At 47.6% G+C, this 15342-nt stretch overlaps 1 protein-coding gene across 1 annotated transcript; it reads right to left on the bottom strand.

Annotated features, from left to right (window-relative positions):
* Positions 1-7122: 7122 nt before the first annotated feature.
* Positions 7123-14608, bottom strand: LOC131926219 (myeloid cell surface antigen CD33-like). The gene is made up of 5 exons (XM_059281570.1): positions 13999-14608; positions 13529-13807; positions 10741-10843; positions 10362-10443; positions 7123-7996 (listed from the first exon to the last, which is right to left on the bottom strand). Exons 1-5 carry the CDS (start codon positions 14441-14443, stop codon positions 7871-7873), a joined length of 1035 nt encoding a protein of 344 aa, XP_059137553.1. The 5' UTR covers positions 14444-14608; the 3' UTR covers positions 7123-7870.
* Positions 14609-15342: the final 734 nt, after the last annotated feature.

The following is a 15342-nucleotide window of genomic DNA, read 5'->3' as shown; positions in this document are numbered from 1 at the left end:
TAGAAGAGGCTCAGACCAGCTGAGGCACCTAGAAGAAGCAGAGACCAGATGAACTGCTTGGAACAGACACTCTCCAACCTGCTGAGCTCCCTGCAAGTTGTGCAGTTGACTCTAGGTTTCACTTTGGTGAGTTGTCACTCATCATGAGGTGGGCTTTTGTGATGGAGCTGTCTTTGAGTCATTTCTCCTCCTGGGTATCCAGACTCAGGTCTGTCATTGGTTCCCTATCTGGGATGAGGAGATAGTTCATGACTCCTTAGAAATAGTGTCATGCTATATTTCTCAACTTTATGTCCTTATTAGAGCAAACAAACAAAACCCCATTGAGTCCAGTTAGTGCTGCCTGTGTGTACATGGGGTCGTCTGCTGGAGCAGGGACAACTTACTGGGTGGTTGTTGCATTTCCAAAGGATAGTGACTCTCCTTTTGGAGCTATCAACTGCCAAGAGTTCCTCTACCAGGGATGGAGCCCTGAGACCTTCCCCAATCCTTGCTGGGCAGGAAGTTTGACTGGCTTAATCTTTGCACCATGTTTGGTTCTCATGTCCTCTGGATTAGCCTGTGTCAAGTATGGTCTCTGGGTTTTGTCTCCAGAGATACAACCAATCATTGACTAAAAGTATAAATAATGTATCTATCCAAAAATATGCAGATTTTTTTCCTGACCAATGTTCCCCAAATATTAAAGTGTGCATAGAGCTTAAACTGTGTCAGGGATCATACATAATTCAGAAATGACTTAATGTTAATAGGAAGATATACAGAAGTTGTTTGCCAGCACTAAATCTATTTTCTATGATGTTTGCTTATCTATCTATCTATCTATCTGTCTGTCTGTCTGTCTATCTATCTCTCTATCATCTATATATCTGTCTATCTATCTATCTGTCTATCTATCTATCTATCTATCTATCTATCTATCTATCTATCTATCTATCTGGTGTTGCTATGTACGTAGCCCGAGTCAGTCAGGAATTTGCTATTTAGCTCAGATTGGTTTTGAACTCAGGATTTTTCTGCCTCAGCCTCTGGAGTGCTGGTATTACAGGAGTGCACACACCACCCATAGTGTCATTGTTAGCTTCAGCTGTTACTTGACAAACCTGGGAAGAGAACTTCAACTGAGGGATTTTTTCTGTTGACTTGGCCTGGAGGAATGTCTGTGAAGCATTTTCTTAAGTGCTGGTTGATGTAAAAAGGGCCCAGCTCACCATGGACAGTGTCATTCCTGAGCAGGTGATCTCGGGCAATATAAGAAAGCAAGCTGAACAAGCCAGAGGGAGCAAGCCAGTAAGCAGCACTCCTCTATAGTCTCGGCATCAATTCCCTCCATGTTCCTGCTTTGAGTTCCTGCCTTGGTTTCCTTCAGTGATGCACTGTGACCTGGGACTTTAAGCCGAACAAACTCTTTCCTCCCCATGTTGTTTTGGTCAGTGCTTTATCATAGCAACAGGAAGAAACTAGGACACATAGTATTATCCATTTTTGTTAGTTGAACTTGTTCTTTGATAATTTCACACGTGTGTGATACATTCTTACTGTTCTCATCACCATCCTCTCTTATCTCCGTTCCACCCCGGCCAACCTCCCTCCTCTCAGAATGCCCCTTTCCTCACGTTTATGTCCTTTTGTTTTATTTTGTGACCCACCCACTTTAACCAGGGCCGTCTGTGTGACCATGAGTTTGGAACCGTCCACTGGAGTCTGGTGGGCTCAGCAGTAAGCACACAACTGAAGACAGTGACTCCCTCCTTCCCAGAATCTATCAGCAGCCAACACTTCATGGGGGGCAGGTCCCCACAAGCCTCTTTCCCATTTATGACTCTTGACAGAGTCAGCCCAATGCAAGTCAGCCCAGCTGCTGTGAGTTCGAGAGTGCCAGGCTGAGTCATGCCCAGAAGTCAACATTTTGCAGCTCTTTTCTCTATCTTCTGGCTCTTACATTCTTCCCACAATGTTCCTTGAGCATTCGGGGTGGTGGTGGTGTAAATGTTTTGTCTAGGACAGAGGCAAATTCACTATGTAGCTGAGGATGATCATGAACTTCTTATCCTCCTGCCTCCACCTCCAAGTGCTGGAATGACGGGCATGTACTACTACACCCAGTTTATGCATAGTGGAGATAGAACTTGGGGCTTTGTGAAGGCAAGGCAAACACTCCACTGACTGAGCTACACCACAGCTCTAGCCCACTGCACATTTGATATGGTACTTGAGCATTCCTATGTGGTCCTGGAATCATTATCCCATGGATACTGAGGCACGAGTGAACCATAGACTGAGTGGCTGAAACCATCAACATTTACTTCCTCATAGTCCTTGGAGTTGGACATTTGAGGAAGTTGGTAGCAAGAGTTGGTTTCCTTGGAGGGCATTTTTTTCTTGGCCTGTAGGTAGCAGTCTTCTTCTTCTGATGTTACACGGTGTTCCATGTGTGTGCCTGTGTGACCTGATTGCTTATAAGGACACTAGTCATATTGGAGTAGGGCTATTAAGGGTCTGAGTGTGAAATGTCCCTGCAGGCTCATGTTCTGAGTGACTGACTGTCTTTGTCCTCCCACATCCTTCCTCCCTGTGTGATCTGCTGGCTGGAGAGGATTTATTAGAGTGGCTTACAGACTATTGTCCAGTTATTCCAACAATGGCTGTCTACCAGAAAGTCCAAGAATCCAGTAGTTGTTCAGTCCCTGAGGCTCGATGTCTCAGCTGGTCTTCAGTATATGTTGAAATCCTGAACTAGGTTCTAGTGCCAGTGAAGGAATGGACTTGCCAGATGAGAGTGAGGACAAGCAGGGAGGGAGGGAGGGAGGGAGAGAGAGAGAGAGAGAGAGAGAGAGAGGGAGGGAGGGAGGGAGGGAGGGAGGGAGGGAGGGAGAGAGAGAGAGAGAGAGAGAGAGAGAGAGAGATTCCTTCTTTTATGTCCTTTATATAGGCTGCCACCAGAGGGTGTAGTCCAAATTAAATGTGATTCCTCCTACATCAAGTAGTTCAAACAAAAGAAATTTCTCATAAGTGTATCCAGCCACTTGGGTTTTAGTTAATTCCAGGTGTAGTCAAGTTGGACAACCAAGAATAGCCATCACATTATCTGTTCTTTTTCACATATTCTCCTAATTGTCCTGATCATGTTTTCCCCCAACCAGCTCACTCATATTACTCCTTTAGGGTGATGGTTAATCTTAATTGTCATCTTTATTGCATAGGAGGTTAGTGAAGACCCCTCTAGGCATGTCTATGAAGATTTTTCCAGAGACAGATCAGGATGGGATGACTTCCTCCATGGATTCATAATATGATGGCATTATTGGGACATGGCAGAAAGTGGAAAAGTCCTGGATGAGGAAATAGGTCACTGTAGTGGTTTCCTTGGGGCTATACATTATGCTGATTAGTTTTTGTCAACTTAACATGAGCTAGATTCTTCTGAGGAGACGAAACCTCAATTGAGATGTCTTTTCAGTCTGTGGGGGTGTTTTCTTGATTAATGGTGATATGGGAGGTTCTGCCCACTGTGGCTCATGCCACCCCTTGGAAGGTTGTATAATAAGAGAGCAAATTAAGTTAGTAAACACATTCCTCCGTGGTCTCTGCTTCAGTTTCTACTTCCTAGGTTCCTGTCCAGGCTTCCCTTCATTTGGACTGTAATCTCTAAGCCAAATAAACCCGTTCCTCCACAAGCTGGTTTTTGTCAGTGTTTTATCACATCAATAGAAAGCAAACTAGGATATTGCTCTTGAGTAGGACCAGAGTTTGGTTCCCAACATCCACATAAGGCAGTTCATTACCACCTGTGACTTCCAGCTGCAGGGAGTCCAACACCCTTTTCTGGGTATCTCCATGGGAAGCAATATGCATGAGTATACAGATATAAATAAAATAAATATAAAAAATATAGCCTAGTCTTTTGGATCTCCCTGTCTTATGTAGTCTGTGGCTATTGTTAGTTAGAAGGCCGTCACCAGACACATTCATCCACTTGGGCTACAACTGTGAGCCTCTTTATGATTTCCCCAGTCTGTGGGCTAATGTGTCCACAAAGTGACAAACATAGCTTAGGTCTTGTTTTGCTCATCCTTGATAAGATTTATTGAGACACCGAGTGTAAGGAAATAAATGTGTTGAATAAGCTGCTCCATCTGAAGTACTTTGTCACCATGGCCCGAGCAAACTGACACCTGGTGTCATTTGAAGGTGATACATGTCCCCTGTAAGACAAGTACTTTTATGTCTGTTTTAGCCACAGGGCACAGTTCATACAGTGCAGTGGATATTTTAAAATGATTTATTTATGTGTATGCATGTGTGTCACTGTGTGTGTGCACATGTGTGCAGATACCTGTGGAGGACAGAAAGAGGTATCAGATACCCTGGAGCTGGAGTTATAGATGCTTGTGAGCTGCCTGATGTTGGTGTTGGAAACCAAATTCAGGTTCTGTTGGAAAGAAACAAGTGCTCGTTTGTTGGTTTGTTTATTTGTTTGTTTTCGAGACAGGGTTTCTCTGTGTCACTTTGGTGCCTGTCCTGGATCTCACTCTGTAGCCCAGGCTGGCCTCGAACTCACAGAGATCCGCCTGGCTCTGCCTCCCGAGTGCTGGGATTAAAGGCGTGCGCCACCACCGCCTGAAACAAGTGCTCTTAAACCCTGAGCCGTCTCTCTAGCGCCAGTGGCAGTTTTTCTTTTCCTCTGAGATGTGATTGCACAGAGGACGGGAGGAGAAAGGGAAGACTAGTTGGGCAACCAGAGGAAGTGTCAGAGGCTCCTCGTGCGGCTGGCTAGCACTCTTTCTGCGCTGTTGCTTCACTCCAACATTAGCTCGCCCTCCCCTGGGGCGGGTCAGGTCCCACCTGTGGGCTGGTACTGTGTAGTTGTTTTTTCCTGACTGAAATATCTCATGTGGGGAAGGAGGGAGGCTCACCTAAGTTACAGGAGAGTTACAGAAGTGCACAAGAAAGTGCACAAAGTGTCCCCTTAAGGCTAGGCGGCTCAACCAGTCTGAACCTCTGCTAGGCACCCAGTTTGTCTGAGGGTCTCTTAGAATTCCAAGTTTACGTGTGCTTGGGGAGGGAGGAATCTAGTGAATCTGGTCAGTTTCAGGGACTTCCTGAAGCTTCTGAGTGGTTTACATCTTGAGCGTGATGGGCTTCTCGGCAGGGTAGAATGTTTTACTCCCCTTTAAAACATCCTGTGACTTTTGTGAGCTTCCCTCCAAGATGGATGGTTTTCTCTTGGAGGAAATTGATACACAATGCCGGAGTGAGTAGAAGTTTGTTCATGGCTCCCCAGGACAAGTCATTCAGATGGGGTTCACACAGGGTTTGACCAAACTGAAGACGGTGTGGGGAGGAGCAGTTCGATGGTGGCTGCAATGGGCGATAAGAATGCCACTGACACTCATCTGTAGGAAGGCTGGGCATTGGTGGGGTAATTATAATACGCCTACCTTCCCTGCATCTGGGATGTCCTGCCTCTTTGCCATAGTAGCACTGGTGGGGCCCCTATTTATGAGTGGCATGTAACTGAGGCTGAGCTGTCTGACAACGAAGCATTCTTGAAGGGAACCAAAAGGTGGCCATCTTCCTCTACATCATGTGGGGTGGCACTTATTAATAAATGAGGTCTGTCACAATAGTATTTGTTTCTCCAATGGCTGGTGGAATATAGAATAATCAACTGCAATCATTTAAAGTAGCACATGTGTGGTACAACAGCAAGCAGCTATGGTGGTGTCTGGGTGGCCTCTCCCTGGGCAGTGAGACCTGCAAGTGAGACTAAGTTTTTTTTCCAGAAGGAACTTGCCTTTGTGAGAGAAGAATTAAAAGGGGAAAGCTATGCAGATGTGATCCTCTGTATTAGTCTCTGGCTTGGAAGGTAAAGTAGAGGAGGGAGAAGATGAAAGGCAGGTGTAAGGGAAAGAAAATGAAAATTAGGTGTGAGCAAAACAGCCACTCCTGACCCACAAGAAGAGTTAGGTAACAAGGAGGGAGGGAGTGAAGATTCTCAAAAGGTCTCTTGAAAAGTTCCATCTCTTTACTGTGGACTTCTGTAAAATCAAACACAGGTTATGTACTTTCTATCCAAGAGAGAAGAACCAGGGTATAGTCCCAGATCAAGACAAAACTAAGGTCTAGCAGTATAAAGCTCAGTGTCAGACATCTGGGACCCATGATCTGGGCTCCAGAGGGATTGGCGGTGGTACCTCTCTGGCTCTATATATACAGCACACACACAGCTTGTCTCCTAGGTGCAGGTCAGCTCCACTGCATGGCTGCTGCTGTCCTCAGTGGTCATCCCATGGTGCTGGCATCTCCAAAATGCTGTGGTCTGCACTGAAACTGGGCTGCACCTTCACCAGCAGCCTCTTCTGGTCTCTCTTCAGGGACTCTGATCCTGCCATGTGTTGCCAAGACCCATCTTCTCTCTATTGCCTCTTCAGTCCTGGGGCTTCTGCTGCAGCTGAGGTTGCACCTCACCAGTGGCCTCTCTGGACCTCTCTTCATGGATTCCAGTCCTGCTGCACAGCACCAAGCCTCATCTGCTCTCCATGACCCTTTTATGCCTTTTCAGTGACTCTTACACATGACCAAGTTTGGCTGTCAGCAGAAGTTACCAGCATGGCCCCTCTGGAACACAGTTTCTGTGTGCCAACACTAAAGAAATACTTCCCAGAAGATTTCACCTCAATGATGCTGGTCTCTTCTTAATCACTGATGATTTCTCAGCTTCTGCTGACCAGCATCAATTGTCTCAGTAGAGCTGAGACTGAAAAAGGTTTCACTTCAATGGTGCTGGTCTCTTGTTAATTACAGCTGATTCCCCAACTGACCAGAACCATATATTCTTACTTCAAAGTATCACACATCTCCAATGGAGTCTTTGCTTCCTTTGAAACTTTAGAAGACAAGCCTCCATTGTTTGCACTGCTCTCAGCATTATCTTCTAAGTTCCTACAATAGATCATTAAACTCTGAACACTTAATGACCTTCCTAGCTCAATGTTCCAAAGTCCTTTCACAATCCTCCTCAAAACATGGTCAGGTCTGTCAAGAAATACCCTACTCCTGGTACCATTTTCAGTCTTAGGTTTCCTATTGCTGCAATGAAACACCATGACCAAAAGCAACTTGAGGAGGAAAGGGTTTATTTCAGACAACAGTCCATCATCCAGGAAAATCAGAGCAGGTGCTCAAGGCAAGAACCTGGAGGTGGAACTGATCCTGAGGATTTGGAGAAGTGCTTCTTACTGGCTTGATCAGCTCACTTTGTTATTGCACCCAGAACCACTACTTACTCATACATTGCATGACACACAATGGGCTGGGCACTCCCTCATCAATCACTAGTTAAGAAAATGCACTGCCGACTTGCCTACAGATAAATCTTATAGGGTCATTTCCTCAATGGAGTCTCTATTATCAAATAACTTCTTGACAATAAACTAGTCAGGACAGTGTGGGTATGTGCTTCTGATCAGAGCTAAAGTTACAGGTGCTTGTGAGCTACCTGGTGTGGGTGCTGGAAACTGTACTCAGGTCCTCTGCAAGAGAACTGCATGTTCTTAACCTCTGAGCTACCTTTCTGGCCCCTCTTCCATGGTTTCTGCTTCAACTTATTGCTTGAGTTCCTGTCCTGACTTTCCTCAGTGATATGAGCATTCTTTATAGACTTGGGCATGCGAGAGACAGTATTCAATGCCCAGTTCACTGGTCTTGAGAGAAATATATTCACAAGGGAATTAAGAGAGACTTTGCTTCAGCAGAAACCTCAGAATTGTATGATCGAAAGTCTCTGAAAATCAGCCACAGAGGACACAGTATTCTGGCTAAGAGTGATGTTCCTGATGGTTCCTCAATGGGTCCGTATCTCTACATACTAGGGAGAGGTTTCCTTCCGAGGCGCTGACCTGTGAAAGCTGAGGGACGCATAGTGTACTTCTTGCTCTATCCCCAAGGTGGGGTCCTCAACATGGCTGTGAACCTTGGAGTCCTGCTGTTGACACTGTGTGGAGAGAAAGAAGAAAGTCAGGGTGGGCCTGGGGGAACCCGATGAGGGCAGAAAAGGTTATGGAAATGAACTCATTCCAACAGGACATTCATTCACTCCGGTGAAGCGTTTCTGAAGTGTCAGTTGATTACACAACACTGATTTATTTGTTCTTTCCACTCATTTGTATGTGTTGCTTCCATTATCCCCAGCCACCCACGCTGCTTTCCACATTCTACGGCCATCTCTGAAGGACCTAGGTGGAAAATACTATTATTTTACCCATTTTACAGACAGGAAAACCAAGCCTTAAAGAGGCTGGGTCTTTTACAAGGTCACCAATCTACTGAACATGAACTGCACCCCAGATCTCCCTGAGATGTTTCACGTGCTGAAGATGGATCCACAGAGAAACAAGAGATGGGTCACGTGACTCAGGTGTTAGAAGGATGAAGACATAAGCTTCATGATGGCTGATATTGTGATCACGTATGTGAACTGGAGGGAGGCCAAAGGACAGCAGTTTCCCCAGAGCCTAGCTTCTCTTTTTGGTCTCCATGTGGTGGGAACACTATGGGAGTCCTGCTACTGCAGGCCTGACATGTCTGTCACAGACAAATGTGTGGCATGCTCTGGAGACATAGCACTGGACACTGATAGAAACGGCTGATAATTACAAAGCACAGCCACTTCCTGCTGCTGGCCCATTTTCCAGCTCTGATTAAGTACAAGTTTTCTCAAAAGCATGCTTGGCACCATAGTGCTCAGCCCCTCGCCTCCCTTTCTCTCCCCAGTTCCTGCTGGTAAGAGGGATTTCTTTCCACTCTGCTCCCAGACCTCTGAGTATCAAAATCACTTGATTTTGTTAAATACCAGTTCCATTCTCACTCCTGGCCTCCTGTATGGCACTCAGTCCCCTCCTTGACACCCTGTCATCACCTGTGACCACAGGACACATCTCTGCACTCTCCTCACAGACGGCTCTGCTCAGTGGCTTCTCTTCCCAGTCTTCTTGCCTCTTCTGCTTCATCTCTCTGACTCTGAGTGATGGCGGGTTTAGTGCATTTTGTGTGGGCTTTCCTTGTATTTGTGGTTTCAACCACATTAGACCTTGATGCGGAGAGTCTGCTGACCCCAGGCTCTGGTATCTACTGTCCATTTTCACCTGGACACCTCGGAGACTCCTCATCCTTTTAGGAACCAGAGTGATGGTTCTTTTCATGATTTCCTCCATCTGCAGGGCTGGCTGTGTGCATTGGCAGCTCAGTTCTTTAAACTATTCATGGCAACCACAGAATTGTGATGTGTGACCTCTATGGCCATCGGTGACATCTAGAACTGTCTATGAGTCGTCTATGACACATATGAGGTGGAGACAGCAAGCTGTTTTGCAAATACACAGGCATTCATTTACCTCCTGCGTCTTCCTTAGAGGTGCATGCAGAATCTCACTCTCACCCAGATCCATCATTTGGACCTGGACTGTGTCAACACCTCTGTTTTTGTGTTGTATTTTGTTCTTAGAAACAGGATCTCATTGTGTAGCCTAGGCTGGCCTGGAACTTGTCCCCTGGTCGCACACTCCATGGATTGGCACTACACTATATATTCAGAAACATCAGACATTTCTTTGTGACATACTGCAGAGAAGGAACTGGTAGGAGATGGGATGCACAGGGGCTGGGTGCTGATTGGGTAGGGGGACACAAGTACCATCACAGAGATGGAGAGACATCAAGAGAAGCGTGTTCAGGGGTTGATGACTGTGTCTGTGATGTTCTGATCTGGACTTTTGACCCTGGAGGTGCTGCTTCTCTTGGGAAGACTTTCTAGGGACATTGAAAGACTTGGCTGCATGTGCACCTTTCCCATGCATACCCCAATCCTACATGTAACTCAACTATATCCTTTAGGGAGCTCTGACACAATGAGCCTCTGTCCTTCTACCCCACAACCTCAGGTTCAGTTACCAGGTGAATAGAAATAGCCTTAATATTCAGAGTAGCTGATCTAAACTGCCCAGCCTGCCCAGCCTGCTCACCCTGTTCCATTAATTATTTCCAATGAACTCCACAGTCAGGGCTCCTGTCTATGTTGTCCCCTCACCTTCACTGATGATGAACAGACCTGATGTTGCCTCATGTAGCTTCACATGGCCCAGCAAGCCCATCCTTCCTAGAAAGTGATTTCTATACTCTTTTTCAATAGTGAAGGTCTAATGATTGGCAGGCCTCCCTATACTTAGAGACTACACGTATATCAAGACCATCAGCAAGGGGGAAGCGACAAGCTCAGATCTGTATATGCTTAACGAGATGCCACCATGTTCTCCTCCCACAAGGAAGTGTCCCAAGGGCTCCAGGGTCCCTGTGGCACTTACCTGGGAAAGTGACTCAACAGTGGGGTGCATGTGGCTCATGCTCACTGCAGTCCTGGCTGCTTTCTTTCTGTATGCCTTCACTCTGGTGGGAGACCAAAGACTCGTTCAGCCTGGTTCCCTCAAACTAGGGGTTATGGTCATGATCATAGAATATATGACCGTGATAGGTCTAAGGAGCACTTGTCAAGTGTCCCTTATGACATGATTGTGACAAGAACTACTCTTACTTCCTAGACATCGAGATGGGGCAGGTCTGTGCTTGCCACCTGGATTCTCAACACCCTGCAGCCTGTGCTCTGGCCACGTGTTCTCACAGCCCTCTCAGCCCTTCCTCTTGGTATCCCCATTCACCTGTCCCTGACCCAGAGCTGAGGCTCACATGAGGAAGATGAGGCCGATGGAGACGAAGAGCATTGCTGTGACACCAGCACCCCCGATGGCTCCCAGAATCACTCCTGAAGCTGATTTTCTTCCTGGGTTCCCTGCTGAAGGAGACTTAGGTGAGCTCTGATCTTGATGAGCAAGCCTGTACCTCTCCAGGGCTCTCATCTCTGAGATGGGGTCCAGACACAAAGTCTGTTTCCCACCACAGGAGCTCGTTTTTTTTTTTTTTTTTTTTTTTTTTTTCCTAGAATCTCAGATAAAGCACACAGTCCACCTGAGCCCTCTTGTCCAGGTCATGTTCCTGCCCACCAGAGTCCATCTGTCCCAGAACCCATGTTCCTCTCTACCTGGAACCTCTACATCAAACACACAGACAAATAATGAGGAGGACAGTTCTCCCCAGAGCACTGGGAAGATGCTAAGCCCTGGTGATGTAATGTTGAAATCTATGAAAGTCTCTGTGAGAGTTAATGTTTCTTGTTGTAAGGCTTCCTTTTGAAGTTTATTTTCTCATAAGTAGGCAAGGATGTTGGGAGATGGGGCAATCAGACTCCCCAGTCACTAGGTGTTGGATTGTCCCTTGCTGCTTTGGCTCCCTTGAGCAAAAGGGTTCTTAGTTAAGCAGCCAGCAGCTAGCTACTCTGTGTTTATGCAAACACCAGACAGCTGGAGCACTTCCCAGCTCACAGCTGGTTGTCTTGGTTCCTGAAGGGCCAGCCCCAGCCAGAGGGGTTTGGAAGAGTTTGTAGGAGACGTTTTGCTTTCACAATTTCAAAGAACTCCAAATGACTCTGCAACTATTTTAACTGGAACCAGAGTGGAAGCGTTTTCCCCAGTGGCTGAAGAAAGGAACCCCCGTGAAGAGGTGAGGCTGTGATTGGTCCAAACACCCTTTTAGCTTATAGACACAGGCTGCCTTAGCTTCTTTCAGAGTGGGCTGGGAAACATAGGCGTCGCAGCATTAGGTTCCGTGAAAAGCTTCTCTTGAAATGTTTTTCTGATCTATTTCAGTAGTGTAGGCTGAACTGGTACCAAGAAGAAGAAAGCAGAAGAGAAAACATAGTAAGGGTGTAGCCAGCTGAGAGAAAGGGAACAGCTATTGACCAGTCAGCAGGCAGCGTGGAGGGGACAAGGCAGCCAGCCTCTGACACTTTCGGAATCTCCAAAGGAGGAAGAAGAAGCCATGAGAAGGAGAGCTAGCAGGAGAGGTGGAGAGCTGAGAGGAAGCCGAGAAGAAAGTTATGAATGTGTGAGGAGTCAGAGGACAATACAGCCCAAGAACCCAGAAGGTTTCCAGGGAGCTTTCAAGTCAGAGAAATTCCCTCAGCCTAGACAGAACTGTCACTCTTGTAGGGCTAGTGGTCCTGACACAATTGCTGAATTGGAACACTAGGGGCTGCCACCTGCCTCTGCTCCACCTGCCTCTGCTCATTGCTGCCAAACACCCAGGGAACAGGGATCAGAAAGTGATGAAGACCATTACAAGCTTCTTGACCAACTATGGTTTCTACCCCAATAGAGCAAAAAGATGACTCCCCCCCTCCCCAACTATGTGCTGGTAACAGCAGGACCAGAATCCTGCTCTCTGAAGCATCCAACTACAGACAGTGACAGACAGTGCATGGATTCATACTCTCCTCTCTCTCCTTCCCAAGGATGCTGTCTGAGTCCCTCTCCGGGTCTCTTTTGCCCATCCCTCAGGGTCAACGTGGCCATTTGTGCCTACAGAGCAGGGCAGATGAGAGTAGTTAGGAGGATGGTTGTTGGAGCCTTGAGTCAGACCCAGAGAGCCCACGTGGTCCTGCCTGGCGGTGCTTCCTGGGATCCTCCCACACAGATTCAGGTAGCTGTTTCAGCATCTCTTGTCCACACTACCGAGGGAATCTCCTCTGCTCTTATAGGCTCTTTGTCCAGTAAAGACCACATACCATTAACAGCGTGAACAGGGCAGGGTAGGGAGTGCTGATGGCTGGGCAGAGGTCAGGGTTAAGAGCTTCAGGACTGGGAGCAAACAACAACATCAGTAACAACAATAATGTTAACAAAGCATCCCTAAGAGACGTTTAGAGTTGAGCTAACATTCTGGTTGACGCCATTATGGTGGAGCCCATCATACACGTGTCAAATAGTGGACCCTGATGTGACCTGTGATCTCTAGGTCATGGCGACATGTCTGTGAAGACTCATCCTTTGTGACAATGGAGCATCTCATGATGTCACAGGAGGCTGTAGACTGTGGGTGCAGCGGGTGTGTAAGAAATTCTGGTATTTACTACTCACTTCTACTGTGGAACTTATGCTAATCGGAAAACTAAAGATCATTTTATAAAAATTCTCCCAGGAGGGTCACTGACTGGAGGAAAAACATCTGTACAGAGGGGCGGGGGGGAGGTTGCTGGTCTCTCATGGATATCCCTGCAAGTATCAGAAATCACTGGGGAGGAGGTTTGATGGGTGGTTCATGCTGAACATTCCACATCAAGTCTGAGTGAAGTTGGTTCAGCTACGTCCCCAGCAACTGCTGGCCACATCCTGGGACGCATGGATTGAGGGTTCTCTGTAGCTTATGAACAGAGAATGGGATTCCTTCTTTACTTGGGGTGAGCATGAGGTAAGGCAGCTACTTTTGACACCATCCCAGAAATCAGCCTAGTAGAGGAACAGGCTCCGTGCCCTTCTGTGTCCCTAGTTCACCAGGTTTTCAGGATTCACCCACCATGGTTCTCCAGCCCCATCTTCCTGTCTCTACATCCTCATGGCCAGGGTGTTCTGTCTTTACTCACAGGTAACATTGAGCTGGATGGTCCTTTCCACAGTGACACCAGCTCCAGGAAAGGTCACCTGACAGGTGAGGTTGGTGCCATGGTCCTGAGGCCTGGGTGTGAGGGTCAGCACTGAGGAGAGAGTGGTCCTTGGGCCCAGGGAGGTGAGGGCAGCTGACATCCAGGAGAAGATGGGAGGTGTCCCCCTCTCACAGGCCCAGGGCACAGAGCAGGTCAGGTTTCTGGGACAGCCAGGCTTCAGGGTCTCCAGCGGGAGGATGTGGGGTTTGTATGTGAGGGCTGGTGAGGAGAGGGGAGCCATGTAGGATCAGGTAGTGGGTGAGGTGCAGCTGGGAGGAAAGGCCTGACTCTGATCTAGTTCCTGTGAGAGTCCTGATGCTCCAGCTTCAGCCACTTTCAGAACGGGGTCCCATCCCAGGCCTGTCCTGTGGCACCATGACATTCCCCAATGGTGGGAGCCTACAACTTACCTGTCACATGCACAGACACTGGCTTCTCACAGGAATTTTGCTGTGGCTTTCTTTGCTGCTTTCCCATGAAGAAGTAGGAACCGTTGTCACCTCTTTGTGCGTCTCTGATATCCAGGGAACAGTTGTTGCTCTGCATGTCCCCTACGAGGTGGAATCGGCCCCGGGTCTCCTTCAGCACTTGCTGTTCTGGGTTGTTTGTGGCCACTGCAGAGTTTTGACTTGTATCAGCCCCTGTGTGGAACCAGGAGCCATAAACTTGAGCAAAATAGGTTCTAGGACCGGTGAATGTGCAGGGCACAAGGACACAGAGACCTTCCTGTACCAGCACCATCTCCAACACTTCCACCTTGTATCTATCATCCTTGCACTCTGTGGCAGTAGAAGGCTTGGCTCTGAGTGTCCGGTGATGTACCCACACCAAGAGCAGCAGCAGGAGCAGCTGCATTGGGAAGAGTTCCTGGGGTTCTGTGAGTGAGTAGAGATGGGAGGTCAGGCTCAAGAGAAAGTGTTGCAGAATCCTCTGAAGCTGGAAAGAAGCCAGAGACTTCAGTTCACAGAAGAGGAACCACAGAGGACTCGTGTTCCTACCCTCACCACAGAGCAGATGGAGACCCTGAGGCTAGGCCCCAACAGATGTTAGAGAACCACCTAAAGGAGAGGAAAGAGAGAGTAGGGGAGGGAGAGAGGAGGGGGAGGGGAGGGAGGCAGAGGGAGGGACGGAGGGACGGAGGGAAGGAGGCAGAGGGAGGGGATCCTACCAGTGAGTCAGAACCAGACACAGGGGACATATCAGGTCCTCCCACTCTGTTGCACGGATCCTAATTGGTCTTAATAAAAACCCGGAGCCAGATATCGGGGTAAATCCTGAAAGATCAGCGAGGCAAAGGAACAAGCCACAGCCACCTCTCACCTCACCAACTCCTCAGCCAAAAAGGCTGAGCTCCTTTCTCCTCCCACCTTATGTATCTCTCTCCACCCAGCCATATCACTTCCTGTCTCAACTTCCCTAGTGCTGGGATTAAAGGTGTGTGTCACCACTGCCTGACCTCTAAGGCTAACTAGTGGCTGGCTTTGCCCTCTGATCTTCAGGCAAGCTTTGATTTGTTAGATCATACACAAAATATCACCACATTAAGTGACCACTTTTCACCTCTTGCCGTGCTGTGGATCCAGCCTGGGGTCTTTCGTAAACACTCTACCACCGAACTCACCACTAGCCCTTGGTGATTTTGATACTTGACATTTTTATGTAGATCAGGCTGGTCTTGAACTAGCTTTCCCCTATTCAGCCTCTCTATTGCAGGGATTACAGGCACCTATCACACTCAATTTCTTTTTCTTATT

Source organism: Peromyscus eremicus, chromosome 1 (genome assembly GCF_949786415.1).
Source record: "Peromyscus eremicus chromosome 1, PerEre_H2_v1, whole genome shotgun sequence".
In the NCBI taxonomy this organism is placed as follows: Eukaryota; Metazoa; Chordata; class Mammalia; order Rodentia; family Cricetidae; genus Peromyscus; species Peromyscus eremicus.
The sequence above is the reverse complement of the archived record's forward strand: the minus strand, read 5'-3'. Positions and strand labels throughout refer to the sequence as shown.

What these genes read in the sequence shown, in the direction of transcription:
- LOC131926219 (XM_059281570.1), bottom strand. Translation starts at nt 14,443, where the DNA reads ATGCAGCTGCTCCTGCTGCTGCTCTTGGTGTGGGTACATCACCGGACA. An exon ending in AGTGTCTGTGCATGTGACAG is followed by an intron (nt 13,808 to 13,998) that starts GTAAGTTGTAGG and finishes TCTCCTCACCAG; the next exon opens with CCCTCACATACAAACCCCAC. An exon ending in ATCGGCCTCATCTTCCTCAT is followed by an intron (nt 10,444 to 10,740) that starts GTGAGCCTCAGC and finishes GTCTCCCACCAG; the next exon opens with AGTGAAGGCATACAGAAAGA.